Consider the following 24,879-nt stretch of genomic DNA (forward strand, 5'->3'; position numbering starts at 1 on the left):
ACACTGAACAGTCTTGTCAGTGGAAAAATGCTAATAAACTCGAACCATTATTCTCACCAGCTCATCATTTTAAGGGTCCCTTGGAGCGTTTGCTAGAATCCTTTTGTTGACACATCTACAGTATGCCATATTTGCCAGTACATTGACCACACTCTTTCTTGTTTTTTTTCCAGCACTCCTGTACGCCACCATCTTCGGTAACGTGACTACCATCTTCCAGCAGATGTACGCCAACACCAACCGCTACCACGAGATGCTCAACAGCGTCCGCGACTTCCTCAAGCTCTACCAGGTGCCCAAGGGCCTCAGCGAACGCGTCATGGACTACATTGTCTCCACATGGTCCATGTCTAGAGGCATCGATACAGACAAGGTAACGCAAACGTTGCACAAATCTTCCATACCATTTTGTTACCATCTTACAGTATACATCTTTATTTTATGGCTAAGTTGGTCTGTGAGAGGAAGCAAAAGTTATGCCTCACCATGGATATTACTGGTATGTGTTGGTGGTATTATATTATCGTTGTTATACCATTATTATGCATTTATTATAATTATTATTATATTGATACAATTTATTAGGGATGAAACAATTTACCGATACTCATCGGCACCCGATTCAAACGTTTAAGATATGACTGCATCAGTCCTCGGACCCCATACCGATCCAAATGTATCATGCATTGGTCAGAAAATCAATTCAAACGTTACGAATCGCCGATTCCCTAACATTTTTTTCTCATATTACTTTCTTTTTACCTTCCAAAACGACCTCATATTTTGTGACAACTGATGTGTCCTCTCCTTCAGTGTCAAAATAAAAGCATGTCACTGTTGACAGTCATTGATCTACAAGTCATTTTGCATGCCGAACAACCCCATGGAATATCAGTAGCGTAGTCAAACTGCACACTGTGCCCAGCTTCGTGCGCTGACCAAAGCGAGGTAGAAGGCCTGTTCCTGATCTTGCACATCTGTGTTCGAATGCTAAAATGGTTTGGGTGAAATTAGGGTTTATTAGTTGAGTGACAACCTATGTAATTTGCTAGGTTATTGTTATCAATGCACTGTTGAAAATTGTGTTTTAACCAGAATAAAAGTAAGCTACCAGAAACACAACTCTCATCTAGGTATACAGTGCCTTGCAAAAGTATTCATCCCACTTGGCGTTTTTCCTATTTTGTTGCATTACAACCTGTAATTTCAATAGATTTTTATTTGGATTTCATGTAAATAGTCCAAATTGGTGAAGTGAAATAAATAAAAAAAACGTTCCAAAAATTCTAAAAGATTTAAAACGGAAAGGTGGTGCGTGCATATGTATTCACCCCCTTTGCTATGAAGCCCCTAAATAAGATCTGGCGCAACCAATTTCCTTCAGAAGTCACATAATTAGTTAAATAAAGTCCACCTGTGTGCAATCTAAGTGTCACATGATCTGTCACATGATCTCAGTATATATACCTGCTCGCCTCCCTACCTCTGAGGCAGCACAGTTCCCGCTCAGCCCAGTCAAAACTGTTCGCTGCTCTGGCACCCCAATGGTGGAACAAGCTCCCTCACGACGCCAGGACAGCGGAGTCAATCACCACCTTCCGGAGACACCTGAAACCCCACCTCTTTAAGGAATACCTGGGATAGGATAAAGTAATCCTTCTAACCCCCCCCCCCTTAAAAGATTTAGATGCACTATTGTAAAGTGGTTGTTCCACTGGATATTATAAGGTGAATGCACCAATTTGTAAGTCGCTCTGGATAAGAGCGTCTGCTAAATGACTTAAATGTAAATGTAAATATACATCAGTTCTGAAAGGCCCCAGAGTCTGCAACACCACTAAGCAAGGGGCATCACCAAGCAAGCGACACCATGAAGACCAAGGAGCTCTCCAAACAGGGACAAAGTTGTGGAGAAGTACAGATCAGGGTTGGGTTATAAAAAAAATATCCGAAACTTTGAACATCCCACGGAGTACCATTCAATTTATTATAAAAAAAAATGGAAAGACTATGGCACAACAACAAACCTGCCAAGAGAGGGCCGCCCACCAAAACTCACGGACCAGGCAAGGAGGGCATTAATCAGAGAGGCAACAAAGAGACCAAAGATAACCCTGAAGGAGCTGCAAAGCTCCACAGTGGAGATTGGAGTATCTGTCCATAGGACCACTTGAAGCCGTAGACTCCACAGAGCTGGGATTTACGGAAGAGTGGCCAGAAAAAAATCCATTGCTTAAAAAAAATAATAAGCAAACACGTTTGGTGTTCGCCAAAAGTCATCTGGGAGGTGCTCTGGTCAGATGAGACTAAAAATAAGCTTTTTGGCCATCAAGGAAAATGTCTGGCGCAAACCCAACACTTCTCATCAACCCGAGAACACCATCCCCACAGTGAAGCATGGTGGTGGCAGCAACATGCTGTGGGGATATTTTTAATTGGCAGGGACTAGGAAACTGGTCAGAATTGAAGGAATGATGGATGGCGCTAAATACAGGGAAATTCTTGAGGGAAACCTGTTTCAGTCTTCCAGAGATTTGAAACTGGGACAGAGGTTCACCTTCCAGCAGGACAATGACCCTAAGCATACTGCTAAAGCAACACTCGAGTGGTTTAAGGGGAAACATTTAAATGTCTTGGAATGGCCTAGTCAAATCCCAGATCTCAATCCAATTGAGAATCTGTGGTATGACTTAAAGATTGCTGTACACCAGCGGAACCCATCCAACTTGAAGGAGCTGGAGCAGTTTTGCCTTGAAGAATGGGCAAAAATCCCAGTGGCTAGATGTGCCAAGCTTATAGAGACATATGGACTTACAGCTGTAATTGCTGCAAAAAGTATTGACTTTGGGGTGGGTGAATAGTTATGCACGCTCAAGTTTTCAGTTTTTTTTGTCTTATTTCTTGTTTGTTTCACACAAAAAAATATTTTGCATCTTCAAAGTGGTAGGCATGTTGTGTAAATCAAATGATACAACCCCCCAAAAAATACATTTTAATTCCAGGTTGTAAGGCAACAAAACAGGAAAAATGCCAAGGGGGGTGAATACTTTCGCAAGCCACTGTACCCACTGAGCGGGGTTTACAATAGATTTGATTTAGATTGTTCAGCAATAGTTTTGCTGCACAAAACCCATCAGCAATAGTGTGGTTAGTTTTACTTTAAACAATCAGTGTATATGGTCATTTTTAGACATACAGGTTAAAGTTCATCATTTCATAACGAGGAATCCCTTTTGGGAAGTGCACTAAGCATGGCTAAAGTGGGAGGAGAAAATAAACTCACTACACTTCCAAACGGTCAAAACCATTCAATTTTGAGATTGAATGATCCAAAATTGTGCTATATATTTATTGTCTATGTCATAGCTAATTTGTAAATGATAAATAATGATACATTTACATTACTAGCTCAAACACTTAATCTGCAAAAATGACAAGTTAATTAGTGGGTGGTAATCTGATAGTGGGGTGGTAGATGGCAAGTCTCCTTTATGGCTCAGATTAGGTGCCTACATAGTATACACCAGGGCTGCCCAACCCTCTTCCTGGAGATCTACTGTCCTGTAGGTTTTCAGTCCAACCCTAATTTAGAATATCTGATTCAGCTAGTTAAGGTCTTGTTGAGCAGCTAATTAGTAGAATCGGGTGTGTTAAATTAGGGTTGGACTGTAAACCCACAGGACAGTAGATCTCCAGGAAGAGGGTTGGGCAGCCCTGGTATACACCATAGCATAATTTCCACATGCACATGTACACATCAACTCAGACAGATCCAGCTCAAGAGCTCCATCAGCAGCAGATTTTAATTTAGAATGGAAAATGAATGTGTTTATGCAACAAATATTAGTGCATCGAATCATATCGCATCAATTCATTCTCTAATTCACCCGAATCGCACCAAATCATTTCAAAATAAAACTTAGTGTTCCTGTATCGTATCAGAGCCCATGCATCTAGATACGCATCGAATCATCTTGAAAGGGAATGATGCACATCGCTAGAATTTATTATTATTATTGTATTATGTCAAAAGGGAATAGATTCATACTGAACTACAAATACAATCTGATGTTCTGTCATCTACTGTCATATTTCAACATTACCGGTCCTAATTGTCTTCTCGCTCATCCTAAATTATAATTATTCCTGACCTGGTCCTGCAAATGCCTGTTGGGTATGACCTCTTAACATTTGACACAATAAGAGGTGCAGAGGTAATCATGTGCAATTGGCCCCCTATTCCCAGAACAGGGAGAGACATTTGCATAGATTCACCCCTTTGAAGTTGATGTTAAATGGATCATTCTTCTTGGGGGGAAGTTTTAGCTTATTTTCGACTTGTCGTTTCATTCAAACCTTTTTTAAATGCCCACACCAGTAGAAATCCACTTTTTTGAGCTGAAATACTATGGCCAGAGCTTACCCATTATGTTGCACAACGATTTAAGTCAATAAGTCATCATTTTTAGCAAAGTATGATATCTTTGGGCTTGAAGTGACAAATTTGAACTGCCCATCTGTGTGAATGCGGTGTCTTTTCCTATGATATGACATAAACATTATTGTCAGCCTATGTTTCAGGGCTGGATTTTATTTTAATGTTACCACCCACCAGCATGACATTGTTTATTAATCAGAAACAGCTGCAAAGTTATTACTCTTCGCTACTGAGATGATCCAAACAGCCTTGTGACCAATTGGCTGCCTGAGCCATGGAGCAAATTAAAACAGGGGGTGCAAACGTATGTTTTTTCAACTCCACTTTTTATTTAGCTAGTCTGTATTAAAAAAATATATACGGGACCATTTTATAAAACAGTGTAATTGCATGATACTGTATGATAGCATTTTGCAAACCCGCTCCCCCTGTTGCCCCAAGATCAATGTTTTTGACCACTAAAGTTTTGCTTTACTACACGCTCCACTGCTTTGATCGGTGTAGCGTTAGCTAGAAACCACACGTTTCTATCCAGATAATGAAAAGGCACCCGCAAAAGAAAATTTGAGGAACTTATAGTTACAGCTGAAGTCGGAAGTTTACATACACCTTAGCCAAATACATTTAAACTCAGTTTTTCACAATTCCTGACATGTAATCCTAGTAAAAAATCGCTGTCTTAGGTCAGTTAGGATCACCACTTTATTTTAAGAATGTGAAATGTGATTTATTTCAGCTTTTATTTCTTTCATCACATTCCCAGTGGGTCAGAAGTTAACGTACACTCAATTAGTATTTGGTAGCATTGCCTTTAAATTGTTTAACTTGGGTCAAACGTTTTGGGTAGCTTCCCACAATAAGTTGGGTGAATTTTGGCCCATTCCTCCTGACAGAGCTGGTGTAACTGAGTCAGGTTTGTAAGCCTCCTTGCTCGCACACGCCTTTTCAGTTCTGCCCACAAATTTTCTATGGCATTGAGGTCAGGGCTTTGTGATGGCCACTTCAATGCCTTGACGTTGTTGTCCTTAAGCCATTTTGCCACAACTTTGGAAGTATGCTTGGGGTCATTGTCCATTTGGAAGACCCATTTGCGACCAAGCTTTAACTTCCTGACTGATGTGTTGAGATGTTGCTTCAATCTATCCACATAATTTTCTTTCCTCATGATGCCATCTATTTTGTGAAGTGCACCAGTCCCTCTTGCAGCAAAGCACCCCCACAACATGATGCTGCCACCCCCGTGCTTCACGGATGGCATGGTGTTCTTCGGCTTGCAAGCCTCCCCCTTTTTCCTCCAAACATAACGATGGTCATTATGGTCAAACAGTTCTATTTTTGTTTCATCAAACCAGAGGACATTTCTCCAAAAAGTACGCTCTTTGTCCCCATGTGTAGTTGTAAACCGTAGTCTGGCTTTTTAATGGCGGTTTTGGAGCAGTGGCTTCTTCCTTGTTGAGCAGCCTTTCACGTTATGTTGATATAGGACTCGTTTTACTATGGATATAGATACTTTTGTACTTGTTTCCTCCAGCATCTTCACAAGTTCCTTTGCTGTTGTTCTGGGATTGATTTTCACTTTTCGCACCAAAGTACGTTCATCTCTAGGAGACAGAACGCGTCTCCTTCCTGAGCAGTATGTCGGCTGCGTGGTCCCATGGTGTTTATACTTGCGTACTATTGTTTGTACAGTTGAACGTGGTACTTTCAGGCGTTTGGAAATTGCTCCCAAGGATGAACCAGACTTGTGGAGGTCTACATTTTCTTCTGAGGTCTTGGCTGATTTCTTTTTATTTTCCCATGATGTCAAGCAAAGAGGCACTGAGTTTGAATGTAGGCCTTGAAATACATCCACAGGTACACCTCCAATTGACTCAAATGATGTAAATTAGCCTAACAGAAGCTTCTAAAGCCATGACATCATTTTCTGGAATTTTCCAAACTGTTTAAAGGCACAGTCAACTTAGTGTATGTAAACTTCTGACCCACTAGAATTGTGATACAGTGAATTATAAGTAAAATAATCTGTCTGTAAACAATTGTTGGAAAAATTACTTGTGTTATGCACAAAGTAGATGTCCTAACCGACTTGCCAAAACTATAGTTTGTTAATTAACAAGAAATTTGTGGAGTGGTTGAAAAACGAGTTTTAATGACTCCAACCTAAGTGTATTTAAACTTCCGACTTCAACTGAACATGTCGTTGCGGCGTGCATGATCATGAGCAGTCATTGTAGGCTATAATTTCACTTCCCCTGTGAGCCCAGGCTGACTTGGCTTTGCTGCGAGAAACCTTCCTGCCAAAGATTGCACCATGTCCATTACAATGTATAAACACGCATATCAGCTATCTTTCAATAGTGAACCATATTACTGGAGCGTCATCTTATCATTTCATCTATTTATAAGGTGGATTTGCGGCCGCAATTTATGAACGATGCCAAAACTTTGTAGATAACAATATATGGCGAAGTCAAAGATAGGGCAGTGGCTTCCATCTGTGGCAAACTTTTCCCTAAATAAATGCTTATGACAAATCCAGCTCCAGAACCAGCCATAGAGCCAGCTGGCTAATCTTTTGAATATGATGTAGTAAAAAAATTCTATAAAATAAAATGCAACACAATAACATTAGCTAGTTAGACAAGGTTAGCAAGATAGCTAGATAAGGTTAGCATGCTAACTAGCTACACTGACAGCTGTCAGTGCCCTATTTGTTGAGGTTTATCAACTCCTTGAGGAAAATACCACAACCAATTCGTGAATATGTATAAGTAACCTTCGTCTTGCGCAGGTGTTGCAGATCTGCCCCAAGGACATGCGGGCGGACATTTGCGTCCATCTTAACAGAAAGGTGTTCAAGGAGCACCCAGCCTTCCGACTGGCGAGTGACGGGTGCCTACGGGCCTTGGCCATGGAGTTCCAGACCATCCACAGTGCCCCCGGAGACCTCATCTACCACGCGGGCGAAAGCGTAGACAGTCTCTGCTTTGTGGTGTCCGGGTCCTTGGAGGTCATCCAGGACGATGAGGTTGTGGCCATATTAGGTGAGGGTTTATTTATTCTTAATTTTGAAACCTTAATTTATCCAGGAAGTGCCATTGAGGCCAGAAGACAAGAGGGAGACATGGCCAAGAGGCCATCTTTGGTATCTGTATGTATAGTCAAAATCTGACACTCGAAAACAATTGCATACTAAAATGGTATGTTTTCATGTCCATATCACGCTTAGTGACCTTTAAATGCATAGAGCATTGATGGACCTGGATTATTGCTCATTTGGTGAAATTGAGGTCAGAGTAAAGTGGATTGTGCTGAAAAACATTTGTTTCCTGTTTGTGTACACCTGGCTGTAAGGTATTGCATCACATTAGTATTCAAGACGACACTGGAGACTCTGACTGCCGAGATCCACCCCTTGATGTGGGTTCACGTCTGCTGCTTTAAAGCGTAAACCAGCCTCAAAGTAGCAAATTACATCTGTGCTTCTTTTTAATGAAAAGTGAATAAAAGCGTTCCTATTCTCTATACAATCTGTTCAGGAAGTATGCTCAAGGGCCTATATTGGAGCAAACTCTATTTTTATGCATGAAGTAATTTTTTTGATAAGAGCCATGACAATATCTATGCAACCCCTTAGGGCGATTCTCGTGAATCCGTTATTATGCGGAAACGAATGTTGTGAAAATTAGCAGTGTCCAAGCAAACAGTAGTAGTCCTAACTGTAATAAACAAAATCAGCTTTGTGTGAATCTCAGGAGGTGACGTACAGATGTAGGATCTTAATTTGAGCCCGTTTCAATTTGCTACAGCAGGAAAATCATCCTGCAGCAACAGGAAATGTGAATTATTATGTAGATTATGATGTAATCCAGTCTGAAAATTGAGTCTGAAATTTGAAAGTGGAATTTACAAACTTCAGAAGCCTTTTTTAAACCTCATATGCTACAAGTTAAAAATATCCGCATTGCAGGAAAGTTCTTCTGCAACAGGGTGGTCAAACAGGGCGGCGGGTAGCTTACTGGTTAGATCGTTGGGCCAGTAACCGAAAAGTAAAAAAAACAGTTGAGGTGCCCTTGACCAATGCACTTAAACATAATTTGCACCAGGGGCACCGTACTACTATGTCTGACCCTGTAAAAACAACACATTTCACTGCACCTCTCCAGTGTACAGTATGTAACAATAAAACAAATAATAATAATTAAGATCCTATATCTGTTATGTTTAACCACATGAGAAGTCAAATGAAGACAAAAGGACACTTTCTGAAATGATACTTTGAGACTGGAACCTGATGTGAAGAGAACTTGGTCACATTTTCATTTAAAAGGCACTGTAGGTGTACAGCAGGATTCTCCAACCTTTTCTAGCATGAGAACTACTTTTTATTTTTTTTATTACATCAAAATGGAAATAAATGAAAAAACAACATCGCAATTTTGCGCTACCACAATATTTTGCCTTATAATATTAAATCGGACAAAGATAGATTACATAATAGTTATATATTAACCATATTTTCTCATCTCACTTTAAAAGGATTTTTTTTCACAATTTTCACAATTGTTTAAACATGTTCAAAATTAGCCCTTCCAATCAGGTGCGCTCCAGTAATCCTTGTCATGCACGCTCCTCGTGATAGAATAAATGTCTTTATTCTCTTCACAAACTGCAAATTCATCATGCATTTCCATGGCTTGACATAAGGTAATTGACCACCAGAATCATAAAGATATTTTTGACCACTGTTTTTAACTGATACATCAAGTCAATTGACTAAGGCATAATTCTAATGTCATATATAATTATATGGTCACTTGTTTATACTGTACTTTGCTAACACTATAAAAGCAATATGAACTAGAGGAGACCATGGCATGTGCTCATCAGTTTACATTGTGTTACTTTCGTCCCACCTGTCTCTCCTGTAACTTCTCCCGGGCTAAAACGCAAGTCTAGCTAGCATGATACTTGAAACCTATGCTGTCATTTAGTTTTGTTTTGATACTTTAAACACTTCCGGGTCCGTTTTTCTTCTTTATTGCCATGTTATAACCAGCAGCACACAGCAATGCTGACCATATTTTGCTTTTATGAGAGATTTGCATTCAGAAATGCAAGCTGCCTCACTTTCGAGGGGCTGATGCGGTTTCTTCTCTCAGTAATTATTTGTCCCGTTTTTGAGAACGGATGTGGCCAATATGCAGTCTCCCTGTCATGACTTTAGTAAGCCGTGGGTAGACAGACAGAGGCCTTGTTCTTCAACCAGCTCAGAGGGTCTGCAGATCTTTGGAGGAGGGGCTCCTCCAAACAGGATTGGACCTCCATTATGGCATCTGCTGAGGGATTCCTTCGTGCTGCATCCCCAGTTGCTCTCTCGTCAAACAGCAGACGTTTGTGGCACTACTGCTGGTGCTTCTGCTCCATCTGATCCCTCTTTTTCTTGTTGCCCTGGTACTTGAGCCAGCTGACTGCTGGGGCTGTCCCTCCCTTTTGATGAGGTTATTCTTTGAAGAGCCACATCAATCGCTCTGGCATCAATCGCTCTGGCACACTACTGTGTAAGTGCAGCGGTTTCTGATAGCACGTGATTATATTCCATTCTGTGGAACGTTCTGTCCATTGATGAACATAGGGTGTCCCTCAACTCTGTCACATGTCTTGTGGTTACATTTGCTTCTCTCTGGTGGTTGGCTGTGATTCGCTGCAGACCCTTACACAGTAGTGTCATTTTTGAGGCTGTCACATAGCTGAAAAGAGATAACAGTAACTTATTAGTTCAGGTTCATGTTTTGTCTACTGATACTACATTCTCATCTACTGCTCATATACATATATAATACTGGATTAAATAATGATGTAGTAATAACTGCTTACTGTACCTCTCTCCACTGAACTCCACAGTGACCTGCTCAAAGGGTTCCAGGACTCTGCACACTTCCTCCACCACCTCCCATTCCTCTTGGGTCAGAGCATCAACAGGTGCATTGACAATGGCCAGGGTAGAGATGATGGCATCCTTTGACTCAAGAAACCGCTTCAACATATACAATGTTGAATTCCACCTTGTAGTGCAGTCTTGTTTAGGCCTCAGCTCAGGCATCCCCATCTGGCATTGTGTAGACTTTAGTTTTTCAGCACCTACTGTGCTCCTGTGGAAGTATTCCACAGCTGCTTTCACTTTGTCCACAGTGGGCTTCATCACCTTCAGAGCATCTCTTACAATAAGGTTGATTGTGTGGGCAAGACATGGATGATGGGTCCATTTTACAATTTTCATGGCATTGGTTATGTTAGCTGCATTGTCGTTAACACAACAGACCACTTTTCCATCTACTTGCCATTCTCTGGCCACTCTCAACAGTTCCTCTACCAAGTTCTCTGAGGTGTGTCTGTTGCTGAACTCAAAGCAGTCCAGAAGACAGCTAGACATTAAAAAAAAATCTTCAATGAAGTGGCGTGTAACCGACATGTAAGAAGTGGTTACCCTTGATGTCCAGCAGTCAGTGGTAAGGCAAACTGTAGTAGCTTTTTGGACTCTTTCCCTCACTGAAGCCTGTGTGCTCTCGTACAGTTTAGGAATAAGTGATTTTGAAAGGGTTTTCCTACTTGGAATTGTGTACATTGGATTTAGACTATTGCTATAATTTCTAAAAACCTCTGTCCTCCATAATCGAAAATGGCTGGAAATCGGTGGCAATCATTTTAACCAATGCCATATCAATTTGGCCGTGTTTTGCTACAGACATAGACTTTATCATAAACTGGTCCATAGAAGACTGCGTTGCTGTGGGTCGCGGAGTAGGCCTACTTGACTGAGTGGATACATCTCCACGTGTGGAGGTGCTGGCTCCACCACTATCACTAGTAGGCCCGCTAGTTTCTCGAAGCTCCGCTACAGCTAGCTTCACAGTTGGGTGCACAGTTCGCATATGCCGGTGTAGGTTGTGCGTAGAACCGGCTTTATATGAGATTTTGTTTTGGCAAATTCTACACTGTGCTCTAACATTGTCTACATTATTAAAATGCATCCAAATGCTACTGTGCTTCTGACTAATTTTCCAGCTGTTGTTTTCACAGCTGTCCTTCCTCTCTCTCCTCGGCTGCTAAGTGTGTGACTGTGAGTGAGTTGGCTCGGCCCTCCCTCACGCATCTTTGGTTCATTGGTTGACACTGCGTGTCTGATTGACAGGAACAACAGGTGAGGCTGTTAGTCTGAGCAGACAGTCAGAACGAATGTGTGCGCTTGAGCATTTAGGCCTATATTATTTTATTTCTTTTTTCGTTCTTTGAATTAGTTAATTCTATTCATTTAAATATTTTGATTATTCATATCTTAATTTTTTATTTTTTATATAAATAGATTTGGCTCTTCTGATATGGGAGCCGGCTCCCAACGTTCACCTACAAGAGCCGGCTCTTAGAGCTGACTCGTTCGCGAACGACCCATCACTACTATGAAGTGATAGACAAACGTGCGCATCAAACAGACAGACGGGTAAAATCGCTGGAAATGAATTGGAGATATTGTGTTACGTTTGGCCTTTTAAGCCAATATTGGGTAACCAGGGGTGGGATAATGTCAATGTGGCTTTGATTGGATAGTAGCTGGGGGCTTTATGTTTATGATAGGTTGCGTTGGAACTCATTGCACTCATAACAGGCAGCTTTGCACTCATTTTCACTTTGCTTTCAATTTAGCTACTTGGGTCATCCCAGACTGGCTGCCCAGGTTTTGTTCTATCCCAACACTACCGCACCAAATCCCAACCACAAGGGCTCGATGACTAGTTGATTAGGTAAATCAGGTATTATAGTTTTGGGCTAGGAAAAATAGTTTCAGTTTAGGAAGGTCCCGGACCAGATTTGAAACCCATGCTCTATTACCATTGAGTCAAAGTTTTTCAGCTTAGCCGCCCACTATATAGGAACAAACATGCCATATTTGTGTCAACCTGTAGTGGTTGATATTATTTTCAAATGCTTGTGTGATATAAGCATTTAAAAAATATATCAATTGCTTTTGCAGGTGTTATGCTGTGTTCATGTAGTGTCTTCCAAATAGACTTACAACACAGAGAACCTTTTTCTTGGTTCCTTCAGACATAGTGGGGGAGGAGAAGGGGGACTCTTGAGTCAGACCTCTGTCAGACGCATGATGGTCTGATAACTCATCCTCACAGAGATTAGCTGTGTCACTGTGACAGAAAAACGCTGGTAGGAAGTGGGATGATGAATTTACAATACTCTAGGGCTGCTCTCTGCATCCTTTCGATGATTGTTTTTTCCTCCAAATCGTCAAGCGAGAAGACTGGTTATCACGATGGAGCTCATATTTACGCGAGGGATAAATATTTGGATTGCTCTCTCCCTCTAGCTGGGACTTAACCTTCAAGAAATGAGCAGGAGAATATCCCGCACTAAGAGGGTCTTCACTAGACTTTTTCACTAGACTTTTTGCAGTAATACACTCAGCTACACATATACCGGAATGTAAACTTGCGAGCTTGTCACGTTTCGACTGCTACCTCCGGAGGTAGCACGACACTCTCCCAACAGTTGCCCCCCTCTAAGCACTGTAATGTAAACAGAATTGTCTCGTTGAGCCAACACTCTTACAGCAAAATTGTAATAGCAATGTTTTTGAAACGGCTGAAATGTACATACAATTTCCTTCTTTTTTTACACTTGTTTTATCTATTTTTTTTTAACCTGAAATTGAAATTGTAGTAACAGCCGTGCCTTTAAATCTCAAGTGTTTTTTTTTTTTCTTGACTGCACCGAGGTCCAGGCAAGAAGTAACTCCCCAGGAAATTATCGTTTTCAGTCGCAATTTTCTTTTACCTCATATAGGTGGTGGGCTGTAGCAAGCTATGATTTAGTTTTCAAAATGATCGAAACTCTATTGAGGCAGGAGCTGGTTTTTATATATTGTGTATATGTATTTCTGTTGGTTGGTAATGTAAATTCTTGCACATTTAAAAAAAATACTTTTATGTTCGCTAGCTGGATAGGCAAACATCACGAGTACTAAACTGTAAACGAATGAAAACTTGTGTACTCTCTCTGCTGATTATGTCAGCCAATCACGTTGTCCGTATCTAAAGGTAGTAAACAGATTTTATTTATTTTATTTTTATTTCACCTTTATTTAAACAGGTAGGCAAGTTGAGAACAAGTTCTCATTTACAATTGCGACCTGGCCAAGATAAAGCAAAGCAGTTCGATAACATACAACACCACAGTTACACATGGAGTAAAACAAACATACAGTCAATAATACAGTAGGAAAATAAGTCTATGTACAATGTGAGCAAATGAGGTGAGATAAGGGAGGTAAAGGCAAAAAAGGCCATGGTGGCAAAGTAAATACAATATAGCAAGTAAAAACACTGGAATGGTAAATTTGTAGTAGAAGAAAGTGCAAAGTAGAAATAGAAATAATGGGGTGCAAAGGAGCAAAAATAAATTAAATAAATAAATACAGTAGTAGAAGAGGTAGTTGTTTGGGCTAAATTATAGATGGCCTATGTACAGGTGCAGTGATCTGTGAGCTGCTCTGACAGCTGGTGCTTAAAGCTAGTGAGGGAGATAAGTGTTTCCAGTTTCAGAGATTTTTGTAGTTCGTTCCAGTCATAGGCAGCAGAGAACTGGAAGGAGAGACGGCCAAAGGAGGAATTGGCTTTGGGGGTGACCAGAGAGATATACCTGCTGGAGTGTGTGCTACAGGTGGGTGCTGCTATGGTGACCAGTGAGCGGAGATAAGGGGGGACTTTACCTAGCAGGGTCTTGTAGATGACCTGGAGCCAGTGGGTTTGACGACGATTATGAAGCGAAGGCCAGCCAACGAGAGCGTACAGGTCGCAGTGGTGGGTAGTATATGGGGCTTTGGTGACAAAACGGATGGCACTGTGATAGGCTGCATCCAGTTTGTTGAGTAGGGTATTGGAGGCTATTTTGTAAATGACATCGCCGAAGTCGAGGATCGGTAGGATGGTCAGTTTTACGAGGGTATGTTTGGCAGCATGAGTGAAGGATGCTTTGTTGCGAAATAGGAAGCCAATTCTAGATTTAACTTTGGATTGGAGATGTTTGATGTGAGTCTGGAAGAAGAGTTTACAGTCTAACCAGACACCTAGGTATTTGTAGTTGTCCACATATTCTAAGTCAGAACCGTCCAGAGTAGTGATGCTGGACAGGCGGGCAGGTGCAGGCAGCGATCGGTTGAAGAGCATGCATTTAGTTTTACTTGTATTTAGGAGCAGTTGGAGGCCACGGAAGGCGAGTTGTATGGCATTGAAGCTCGTCTGGAGGGTTGTTAACAGTGTCCAAAGAAGGGCCAGAAGTATACAGAATGGTGTCGTCTGCGTAGAGGTGGATCAGAGACTCACCAGCAGCAAGAGCGACATCATTGATGTATCCAGAGAAAAGAGTTGGCCCAAGAATTGAACCCTGTGGCACCCCCATAGAGACTGCCAGAGGTCCGGACAACAGGCCCTCCTATTTGACACACTGAACTCTATCAGAGAAGTAGTTGGTGAACCAGGCGATGCAATCATTAGAGAAACCAAGGCTGTTGAGTCTGCCGATGAGGATGTGGTGATTGACAGAGTGGAAAGCTTTGGCCAGATCAATGAATACGGCAGCACAGTATTGTTTCTTATCGATGGCGGTTACGATATCGTTTAGGACCTTGAGCGTGGCTGAGGTGCACCCATGACCAGCTCTGAAACCAGATTGCATAGTGGAGAAGGTGAGGTGGGATTCGAAATGGTCGGTAATCTGTTTGTTGACTTGACTTTCGAAGACCTTAGAAAGGCAGGGTAGGAAGGATATAGGTCTGTAGCAATTTGGGTCAAGAGTGTCCCCTCCTTTGAAGAGGGGGATGACAGCAGCTGCTTTCCAATCTATGGGAGTCTCAGACGACACGAAAGAGAGGTTGAACAGGCTAGTAATAGGGGTTGCAATAATTTCGGCAGATAATTTTAGAAAGAAAGGGTCCAGATTGTCTAGCCCAGCTGATTTGTAGGGGTCCAGATTTTGTAGCTCTTTCAGAACATCAGCTGTATGGATTTGGGAGAAGGAGAAATGGGGAGGCTTGGGCGAGTAGCTGTGTGGGGTGCAGTGCTGTTGACTGCAATAGGGGTAGCCAGGTGGAAAGCATGGCCAGCCGTAGAAAAATGCTTATTGAAATTCTCAATTATAGTGGGTTTATCGGTGGTGACAGAGTTTCCTATCCTCAGTGCAGTGGGCAGTTGGGAGGAGGTGTTCTTATTCTCCATGGACTTTACAATGTCCCAGAACATTTTTGAGTTTGGGTTGCAGGAAGCAAATTTCTGCTTGAAAAAGCTAGCCTTGGCTTTTCTAGCTGCCTGTGTATATTGGTTTCTAACTTCCCTGAAAAGTTGCATATCACGGGGGCTGTTCGATGCTAATGCAGAACGCCATAGGATGTTTTTGTGTTGGTTAAGGGCAGTCAGGTCTGGGGAGAACCAAGGGCTATATCTGTTCCTGGTTCTAAATTTCTTGAATGGGGCATGCTTATTTAAGATGGTGAGGAAGGCATTTTTTTTAAATAACCAGGCATCCTCTACTGACGGGATGAGGTCAATATCCTTCCAGGATACCAGGGCCAGGTCGATTAGAAAGGCTTGCTTGCTGAAATGTTTCAGGGAGCGTTTGACAGTGATGAGTGGAGGTCGTTTGACCGCTGACCCATTACGGACGCAGGCAATGAGGCAGTGATCGCTGAGATCTTGGTTGAAAACAGCAGAGGTGTATTTAGAGGGCAAGTTGGTTAGGATGATATCTATGAGGGTGCCAGTGTTTACGGCTTTGGGGTGGTACCTGGTGGGTTCATTAATAATTTGTGTGAGATTGAGGGCGTCAAGCTTGGATTGTAGGATGGCTGGGGTGTTAAGCATGTCCCAGTTTAGGTCACCTAGTAGCATGAGCTCTGAAGATAGATGGGGGGCAATCAGTTCACATATGGTGTCCAGAGCACAGCTGGGGGCCGAGGGTGTTCTATAGCAGGCGGCAACGGTGAGAGACTTGTTTTTAGAGAGATGGATTTTTAAAAGTAGAAGTTCAAATTGTTTGGGTACAGACCTGGATAGTAGGACAGAACTATGCAGGCTATCTCTGCAGTAGATTGCAACACCGCCCCCTTTGGCCGTTCTATCTTGTCTGAAAACGTTGTAGTTAGGGATGAAGATTTCAGAGTTTTTGGTGGACTTCCTAAGCCAGGATTCAGACACGGCTAGGACATCCGTGTTGGCAGAGTGTGCTAAAGCAGTGAATAAAACAAAATTAGGGAGGAGGCTTCTAATGTTAACATGCATGAAACCAAGGCTATTACGGTTACAGAAGTCATCAAAAGAGAGCGCCTGGGGAGTAGGAGTGGAGCTAGGCACTGCAGGGCCTGGATTCAACTCTACATCACCAGAGGAACAGAGAAGGATGAGGATAAGGGTACGGCTAAAAGCTATAAGAATTGGTTGTCTGTGACGTCCGGAATAGAGAGAAAAAGGAGCAGGTTTCTGGGGGCGATAAAATAGCTTCAAGGTATAATGTACAGACAAAGGTATGGTAGGATGTGAATACAGTGGAGGTAAACCTAGGCATTTAGTGATGATGAGAGAGATATTGTCTCTAGAAACATAATTGAAACCAGAAGATGTCATAGCATGTGTGGGTGGAGGAACTGAGAGGTTGGATAAGGTATAATGAGCAGGGCTAGAGGCTCTACAGTGAAATAAGCCAATAAACACTAACCAGAACAGCAATGGACAAGGCATATTGACATTAAGGAGAGGCATGCTTAGCCGAGAGATCAAAGGGTCCAGTGAGAATTAGATAGCTAGCCGAGCCATAGGTAGCAAGCTGGTAGAATATGGAGAGAGGTCTGTTTTTAGCCACCTCGTGCATTTCCGTCTGTAGATTAGTGGGGTTCCGTGTGGAAGGGGGGACCAGTCCAATTGGCAAAATAGTTAGTTATAGTGGCCCAAGAAAATGGTCCGATAGACCTATTCAGATAGCAGCCGATAAGACAGCTAATGATTAGCGGGCCGCAGATGGGCTTTCAGGTTACGTCGCGACGGAGGGGCCAGTTGGATAACTCTCTCAGGCAGATAACGTCGGTGGTCCAGTCGTGAAGCCCCGATGGGGCTCCGCATCGGCAGTAAAACGGGTCCGGATAGGTGATTGTAGCCCAGGAGAGGCTGATGGAACTCTTCAGCTGGCTAGCTCCGGAATAGCCCAGGAGTGGAGGAGTGGCTGATGGAACTCTTCAGCTGGCTAGCTCCGGAATCATTTATGTTAACTCCGGGACCGATGTTGCCAATAGTCACTCAGGTAGCTAGCTAGCTGCAAGATCCAGGTGTAAATGTCCAGAGCCAGCGGTAGAAATCCGGGGATATGGAGAGAGAATAGGTCCGGTATGCTCTGGTCTGAGTCGCGCTGTACAAAAACTGGCGATAGCTTTTCGAGCTAATGGATAGCTGAGGACCGCTAACCGTGGCTAGCTGAACTCCAACGTTAGCCAGTGAACTAACCTCGCTTCTGTTGTGGATTTCAGAATTGAGGTAAATAATACTTTTTTTAAATAATTGGTGAGGTGGGTTGCAGGAGAGTGTTTTGAGGTTGAGTTTTTCGAAGAAAAAAAAATATGTAAAAAGATATGCGAAGAAAATATGTAAATATATATATACACGGGACACGACAAGAGGAGGACAAAGGACGTCTGAACTGCTACGCCATCTTGGAAAACCATCTTGACCCAAGGATGGTGAATCCTCGAGGGAGATCGCTGTCCGACAAACTGCTATCAGGTAAAGTGCTTTTTGTAATCTAACTATTTAGTTATAGAAACACGATACCATCAATGCAAGCTGTAAAATTACTCCCAATTTAGAACACAGAAACATTAGTAATGTAGCTAGCTTGCTAGTTAGCTAGCTAGTTACAACAAGTAGATATGTTGCTAGCTAGCAGAAGCAGATAGCTTTATCACTAGCTAGCATGTCATTCTGAGATGAGGAGCATTTTAGCTATCAGTTTATTTCAAGTAATAATTTAAGACTACAAAAATCTATAGGACTAGTAGTGTAAATCTAATTCAGTCATCAAGGCAGGACCCACTAATTTAATTCATATTGATTCATAAGAAATGCCACATTATCCCTGTCAATAGTTGGAGGATGAATGCAGAGCACCCTGCCTCAGACTGTCAAGATGTTTATTTTCTAGCTCACAAACTACATTCCTTTGCTGTGATTTGTTTTATTCATTCTTGTCTCTCACTTTTGTCTCACATGATTTACTCAGCTATCCTGTTTCCTGCTCTAAGAGATCAACCACGTGCCATTCACCAAGCATGGGCTGATTCACTCACCTGTGAGGAGAACTATCCTACTGCAGTTTGAACTAGCCTTGCTGTCACTATTTAGACATTGAGACCGCATATGCATTTGCCTGTTGTCTTTACTTTGTGGGTTTTGTCTTACACAGTGTAGTGCATTTCAGAGTTAAAGAACACCAACTACAGATACACGTGCTTGTTAGAACATTTTACATTTTTACATTTTAGTCATTTAGCAGACGCTCTTATCCAGAGCGACTTACAAATTGGTGCATTCACCTATAATATCCAGTGGAACAACCACTTTACAATAGTGCATCTAAATCTTTTAAGGGGGGGGTTAGAAGGATTACTTTATCCTATCCCAGGTATTCCTTGAAGAGGTGGGGTTTCAGGTGTCTCCGGAAGGTGGTGATTGACTCCGCTGTCCTGGCGTCGTGAGGGAGCTTGTTCCACCATTGGGGTGCCAGAGCAGCGAACAGTTTTGACTGGGCTGAGCGGGAACTGTGCTTCCTCAGAGGTAGGGAGGCGAGCAGGCCAGAGGTGGATGAACGGAGTGCCCTTGTTTGGGTGTAGGGCCTGATCAGAGCCTGAAGGTACGGAGGTGCCGTTCCCCTCACAGCTCCGTAGGCAAGCACCATGGTCTTGTAGCGGATGCGAGCTTCGACTGGAAGCCAGTGGAGAGAGCGGAGGAGCGGGGTGACGTGAGAGAACTTGGGAAGGTTGAACACCAGACGGGCTGCGGCGTTCTGGATGAGTTGTAGGGGTTTAATGGCACAGGCAGGGAGCCCAGCCAACAGCGAGTTGCAGTAATCCAGACGGGAGATGACAAGTGCCTGGATTAGGACCTGCGCCGCTTCCTGTGTGAGGCAGGGTCGTACTCTGCGAATGTTGTAGAGCATGAACCTACAGGATCGGGTCACCGCCTTGATGTTGGTGGAGAACGACAGGGTGTTGTCCAGGGTCACGCCAAGGCTCTTAGCACTCTGGGAGGAGGACACAAGGGAGTTGTCAACCGTGATGGCGAGATCATGGAACGGGCAGTCCTTCCCCGGGAGGAAGAGCAGCTCCGTCTTGCCGAGGTTCAGCTTGAGGTGGTGATCCGTCATCCACACTGATATGTCTGCCAGACATGCAGAGATGCGATTCGCCACCTGGTTGTCAGAAGGGGGAAAGGAGAAGATTAATTGTGTGTCGTCTGCATAGCAATGATATGAGAGACCATGTGAGGATATGACAGAGCCAAGTGACTTGGTGTATAGCGAGAATAGGAGTGGGCCAAGAACAGAGCCCTGGGGGACACCAGTGGTGAGAGCACGTGGTGCGGAGACAGATTCTCGCCACGCCACCTGGTAGGAGCGACCTGTCAGGTAGGATGCAATCCAAGCGTGCGCGGTGCCGGAGATGCCCAGCTCGGAGAGGGTGGAGAGGAGGATCTGATGGTTCACGGTATCAAAGGCAGCAGATAGGTCTAGAAGGATGAGAGCAGAGGAGAGAGAGTTAGCTTTAGCAGTGCGGAGAGCCTCCGTGACACAGAGAAGAGCAGTCTCAGTTGAATGCCCAGTCTTGAAACCTGACTGATTAGGATCAAGAAGGTCATTCTGAGAGAGATAGCAAGAGAGCTGGCCAAGCACGGCGCGTTCAAGAGTTTTGGAGAGAAAGGAAAGAAGGGATACTGGCCTGTAGTTGTTGACATCGGAGGGATCGAGTGTAGGTTTTTTCAGAAGGGGTGCAACTCTCGCTCTCTTGAAGACGGAAGGGACGTAGCCAGCGGTCAAGGATGCGTTGATGAGCGAGGTGAGGTAGGGGAGAAGGTCTCCGGAAATGGTCTGGAGAAGAGAGGAGGGGATAGGGTCAAGTGGGCAGGTTGTTGGGCGGCCGGCCGTCACAAGACGCGAGAGTTCATCTGGAGAGAGGGGGGAGAAAGAGGTCAAAGCACAGGGTAGGGCAGTGTGAGCAGGACCAGCAGTGTCGTTTGACTTAGCAAACGAGGATCGGATGTCGTCAACCTTCTTTTCAAAATGGTTGACGAAGTCATCCGCAGAGAGGGAGGAGGGGGGGGGGAGGGGGAGGAGGATTAAGGAGGGAGGAGAAGGTAGCAAAGAGCTTCCTAGGGTTAGAGGCAGATGCTTGGAGTTTAGAGTGGTAGAAAGTGGCTTTAGCAGCAGAGACAGAAGAGGAAAATGTAGAGAGGAGGGAGTGAAAGGATGCCAGGTCCGCAGGGAGGCGAGTTTTCCTCCATTTCCGCTCGGCTGCCCGGAGCCCTGTTCTGTGAGCTCGCAGTGAGTCGTCGAGCCACGAAGCAGGAGGGGAGGACCGAGCCGGCCTGGAGGATAGGGGACAGAGGAAATCAAAGGATGCAGAGAGGGAGGAGAGGAGGGTTGAGGAGGCAGAATCAGGAGATAGGTTGGAGAAGGTTTGAGCAGAGGGAAGAGATGATAGGATGGAAGAGGAGAGAGTAGCGGGAGAGAGAGAGCGAAGGTTGGGACGGCGCAATACCATCCGAGTAGGGGGAGAGTGAGAAGTGTTGGATGAGAGCGAGAGGGAAAAGGATACAAGGTAGTGGTCGGAGACTTGGAGGGGAGTTGCAATGAGATTAGTGGAAGAACAGCATCTAGTAAAGATGAGGTCAAGCGTATTGCCTGCCTTGTGAGTAGGGGGGGAAGGTGAGAGGGTGAGGTCGAAAGAGGAGAGGAGTGGAAAGAAGGAGGCAGAGAGGAATGAGTCGAAGGTAGACGTGGGGAGGTTAAAGTCACCCAGAACTGTGAGAGGTGAGCCATCCTCAGGAAAGGAACTTATCAAGGCGTCAAGCTCATTGATGAACTCTCCAAGGGAACCTGGAGGGCGATAAATGATAAGGATGTTAAGCTTGAAAGGGCTGGTAACTGTGACAGCATGGAATTCAAATGAGGAGATAGACAGATGGGTCAGGGGAGAAAGAGAGAATGTCCACTTGGGAGAGATGAGGATTCCAGTGCCACCACCCCGCTGGCTCGATGCTCTAGGGGTATGCGAGAACACGTAGTCAGACGAGGAGAGAGCAGTAGGAGTAGCAGTGTTATCTGTGGTGATCCATGTTTCCGTCAGCGCCAGGAAGTCTAGGGACTGGAGGGTAGCATAGGCTGAGATGAACTCAGCCTTGTTGGCCGCAGACCGGCAGTTCCAGAGGCTGCCGGAGCCCTGGAACTCCACGTGGGTCGTGCACGCTGGGACCACCAGGTTAGAGCGGCAGCGGCCACGCGGTGTGGAGCGTTTGTATGGCCTGTGCAGAGGAGAGAGAACAGGGATAGGCGGACACATAGTAGACAAGCTACAGAAGAGGCTACGCTAATGCAAATGAGATTGGAGTGACAAGTGGACTACACGTCTCGAATGTTCAGGAAGTTAAGCTTACGTTGCAAAAATGTTATTGACTAAAATGATACAGTACTGCTGGCTGGTGGAGTAGGCTAGCTAGCAGTGGCTGCGTTGTTGACTTTGAACGTGTAGCTGGCTAGGTAACCTCGGTAGTTTCAGTACTACACCTTGTCATGATACAAAGCAACTTTGTAGCTAGCTAGCTAACATAACACTAATCAAGACGTTCCTTGTAGTGTATTTAGTTTCAACAATGCTGCTCGTCGGTAATAGTTGGCTAGGTTAGGGAAAATGGCGTCGCGGGGGACGGAAATAGCTGGCTAGCTAACCTCGATGGCTGGCTAGCTAACAATTATCAATTAACAATTATCAAGCTATGACAAAGACAACTAGGTAGCTCGCTAGGTAACACTGCACTAGTCAAATCGTTCCGTTGTGAAGTATTAGTAACTACAGCGCTGCTAGTCGGTAACGGATGGCTATCTGGCAGTGGGTTAATGATGACTAGGTGTGTTGAGTAAGTCTGGCGCCGCGTCGCGGCTGGCTAGCACACCTCGATAATACTCAAACTCAAGCTACACAATTATCTTAGATACAGAGACAGCACAGACAACTATGTAGCTGGCTAACTAACACTAACACCACACTAATCAAGTCGTTGCGTTGTAATGTAATAGTTTCTGCGGTGCTGTTAGTCGGTAGAAGTTGGCTAGCTAACAGTGATGACTAGCTAGCTAGCTAGCTAGCAGCTAGCAGTGTTGACTACGTTAGGAGGACGAAGATAGCTAGCCTCGATAATTACTCAGTTACTCTAAACTACACAATTATCTTTGATACAAAGACGGCTATGTAGCTAGCTAAGAAGAATTGCTCAGATCAAACAAATCAAGCCGTTGTAATGTAGCGAAGTGGAATATTACCTGTGGAGCGAAGCGTGGTGCGACTGCTCGCGAATCTCAGTTTAGATTCAGTTTAACAGGTGACAAATAGATTAGTATTGTAACATGCAGTGGGGAGAATTCTATTTCCCCAGTCAGGAGCCCAGGCTTTCCCCATAGATGGTAGATTTCTCGTCTCTGGACCACACAAGCTTTAGAGTGCATTCTGCTAAGGCACTTGTCTCTCTCTACATCCGTCAGCTACAGTTGAAGTCGGAAGTTTACATACATTTAGGTTGGTGTCATTAAAACTTGTTTTTCAGCCACTCCACAAATTTCTTGTTAACAAACTATAGTTTTGGCAAGTCGGTTAGGACATCTACTTTGTGCATTAGAACCTTCTGATAGGCTAATTGACATCATTTCAGTCAATTGGAGGTGTACCTGTGGATGTATTTCAAGGCCTACCTTCAAACTCAGTGCCTCTTTGCTTGACATCATGGGAAAATCAAAAGAAATCAGCCAAGACCTCAGAAAAACTAATTGTAGACCTCCACAAGTCTGGTTTATCCTTGGGAGCAATTTCCAAACGCCTGAAGGTACCATGTTCGTCTGTACAAAGAATGGTACGCAAGTATAAACACCATGGGACCACGCAGCCGTGATACCGCTCAGGAAGGAGACGCGTTCTGTCTCCTAGAGATGAACGTACATTGGTGCGAAAAGTGAAAATCAATCCCAGAACAACAGAAAAGGACCTTGTGAAGATGCTGGAGGAAACAGGTACAAAGTATCTATATCCACAGTAAAATGAGTCCTATATCAACATAACCTGAAAGGCCGCTCAGCAAGGAAGAAGCCACTGCTCCAAAACCGCCATAAAAAGCCAGACTACGGTTTGCAACTGCACATGGGGACAAATATCGTACTTTTGGGACAAATGTCCTCTGGTCTAATAAAACAAAAATAGAACTGTTTGGCCATAATGACCATCGTTATGTTATCGTTACGTTATGGAGGAAAAAGGGGATGCTTGCAAGCCGAAGAACACCATCCCAACCGTGAAGCACGGGGGTGGCTGCATCATGTTGTGGGGGTGCTTTGCTGCAGGAGGGACTGGTGCACTTCACAAAATAGATGGCATCATGAGGAAAGAAAATTATGTGGATATATTGAAGCAACATCTCAAGACATCGGTCAGGAAGTTAAAGCTTGGTTGCAAATGGGTCTTCCAAATGGACAATGACCCCAAGCATATTTCCAAAGTTGTGGCAAAATGGCTTAAGGACAACAAAGTCAAGGTATTGGAGAGGCCATCACAAAGCCCTGACCTCAATCCTATAGAAATTGTGTTGGCAGAACTGAAAAAGCGTGTGCGAGCAAGGAGGCCTACAAATCTGACTCAGTTACACCAGCTCTGTCAGGAGGAATGGGCCAAAATTCACCCAACTTATTGTGGGAAGCTTGTGGAAGGCTACCTGAAACGTTTGACCCAAGTTAAACGCAATGCTACCAAATACTAATTGAGTGTATGTAAACTTCTGACCCACTGGGATTGTGATGAAATAAATAAAATCTGAAATAAATAATTCGCTCTACTATTATTCTGACATTTGACATTGTTAAAATAAAGTGGTGATCCTAACTGACCTAAGACAGGGAATTTTTAATAGGATTAAATGTTAGGAATTGTGAAAAACTGAGATTAAATGTTTTTGGCTAAGGTGTATGTAAACTTTCGACTTCAACTGTACATTGGTGACCATGGTGGGATCCTTTCGATACGCCTATGGGGCCTGGGCGAACAAATGCTCCTAGAGAGAAGGGGGAATACTGAAGCATGCCAT

General features: G+C 43.7%; 1 protein-coding gene across 1 annotated transcript in view; it reads left to right on the top strand.

Annotated features, from left to right (window-relative positions):
- LOC106564801 (voltage-gated delayed rectifier potassium channel KCNH1) overlaps positions 1-24,879 on the top strand; it is a 77,758-nt gene that overhangs the window by 24,824 nt on the left and 28,055 nt on the right. Inside the window, exons 9-10 of the mRNA XM_014131207.3 lie at positions 174-373; positions 7,230-7,482. Of these exons, the coding sequence (XP_013986682.2) occupies positions 174-373; positions 7,230-7,482 (453 nt within the window). The remainder of the gene's footprint in view (positions 1-173; positions 374-7,229; positions 7,483-24,879) is intronic.

The sequence above is a fragment of the Salmo salar genome, chromosome 12 (genome assembly GCF_965601325.2).
Source record: "Salmo salar chromosome 12, fSalSal1, whole genome shotgun sequence".
In the NCBI taxonomy this organism is placed as follows: Eukaryota; Metazoa; Chordata; class Actinopteri; order Salmoniformes; family Salmonidae; genus Salmo; species Salmo salar.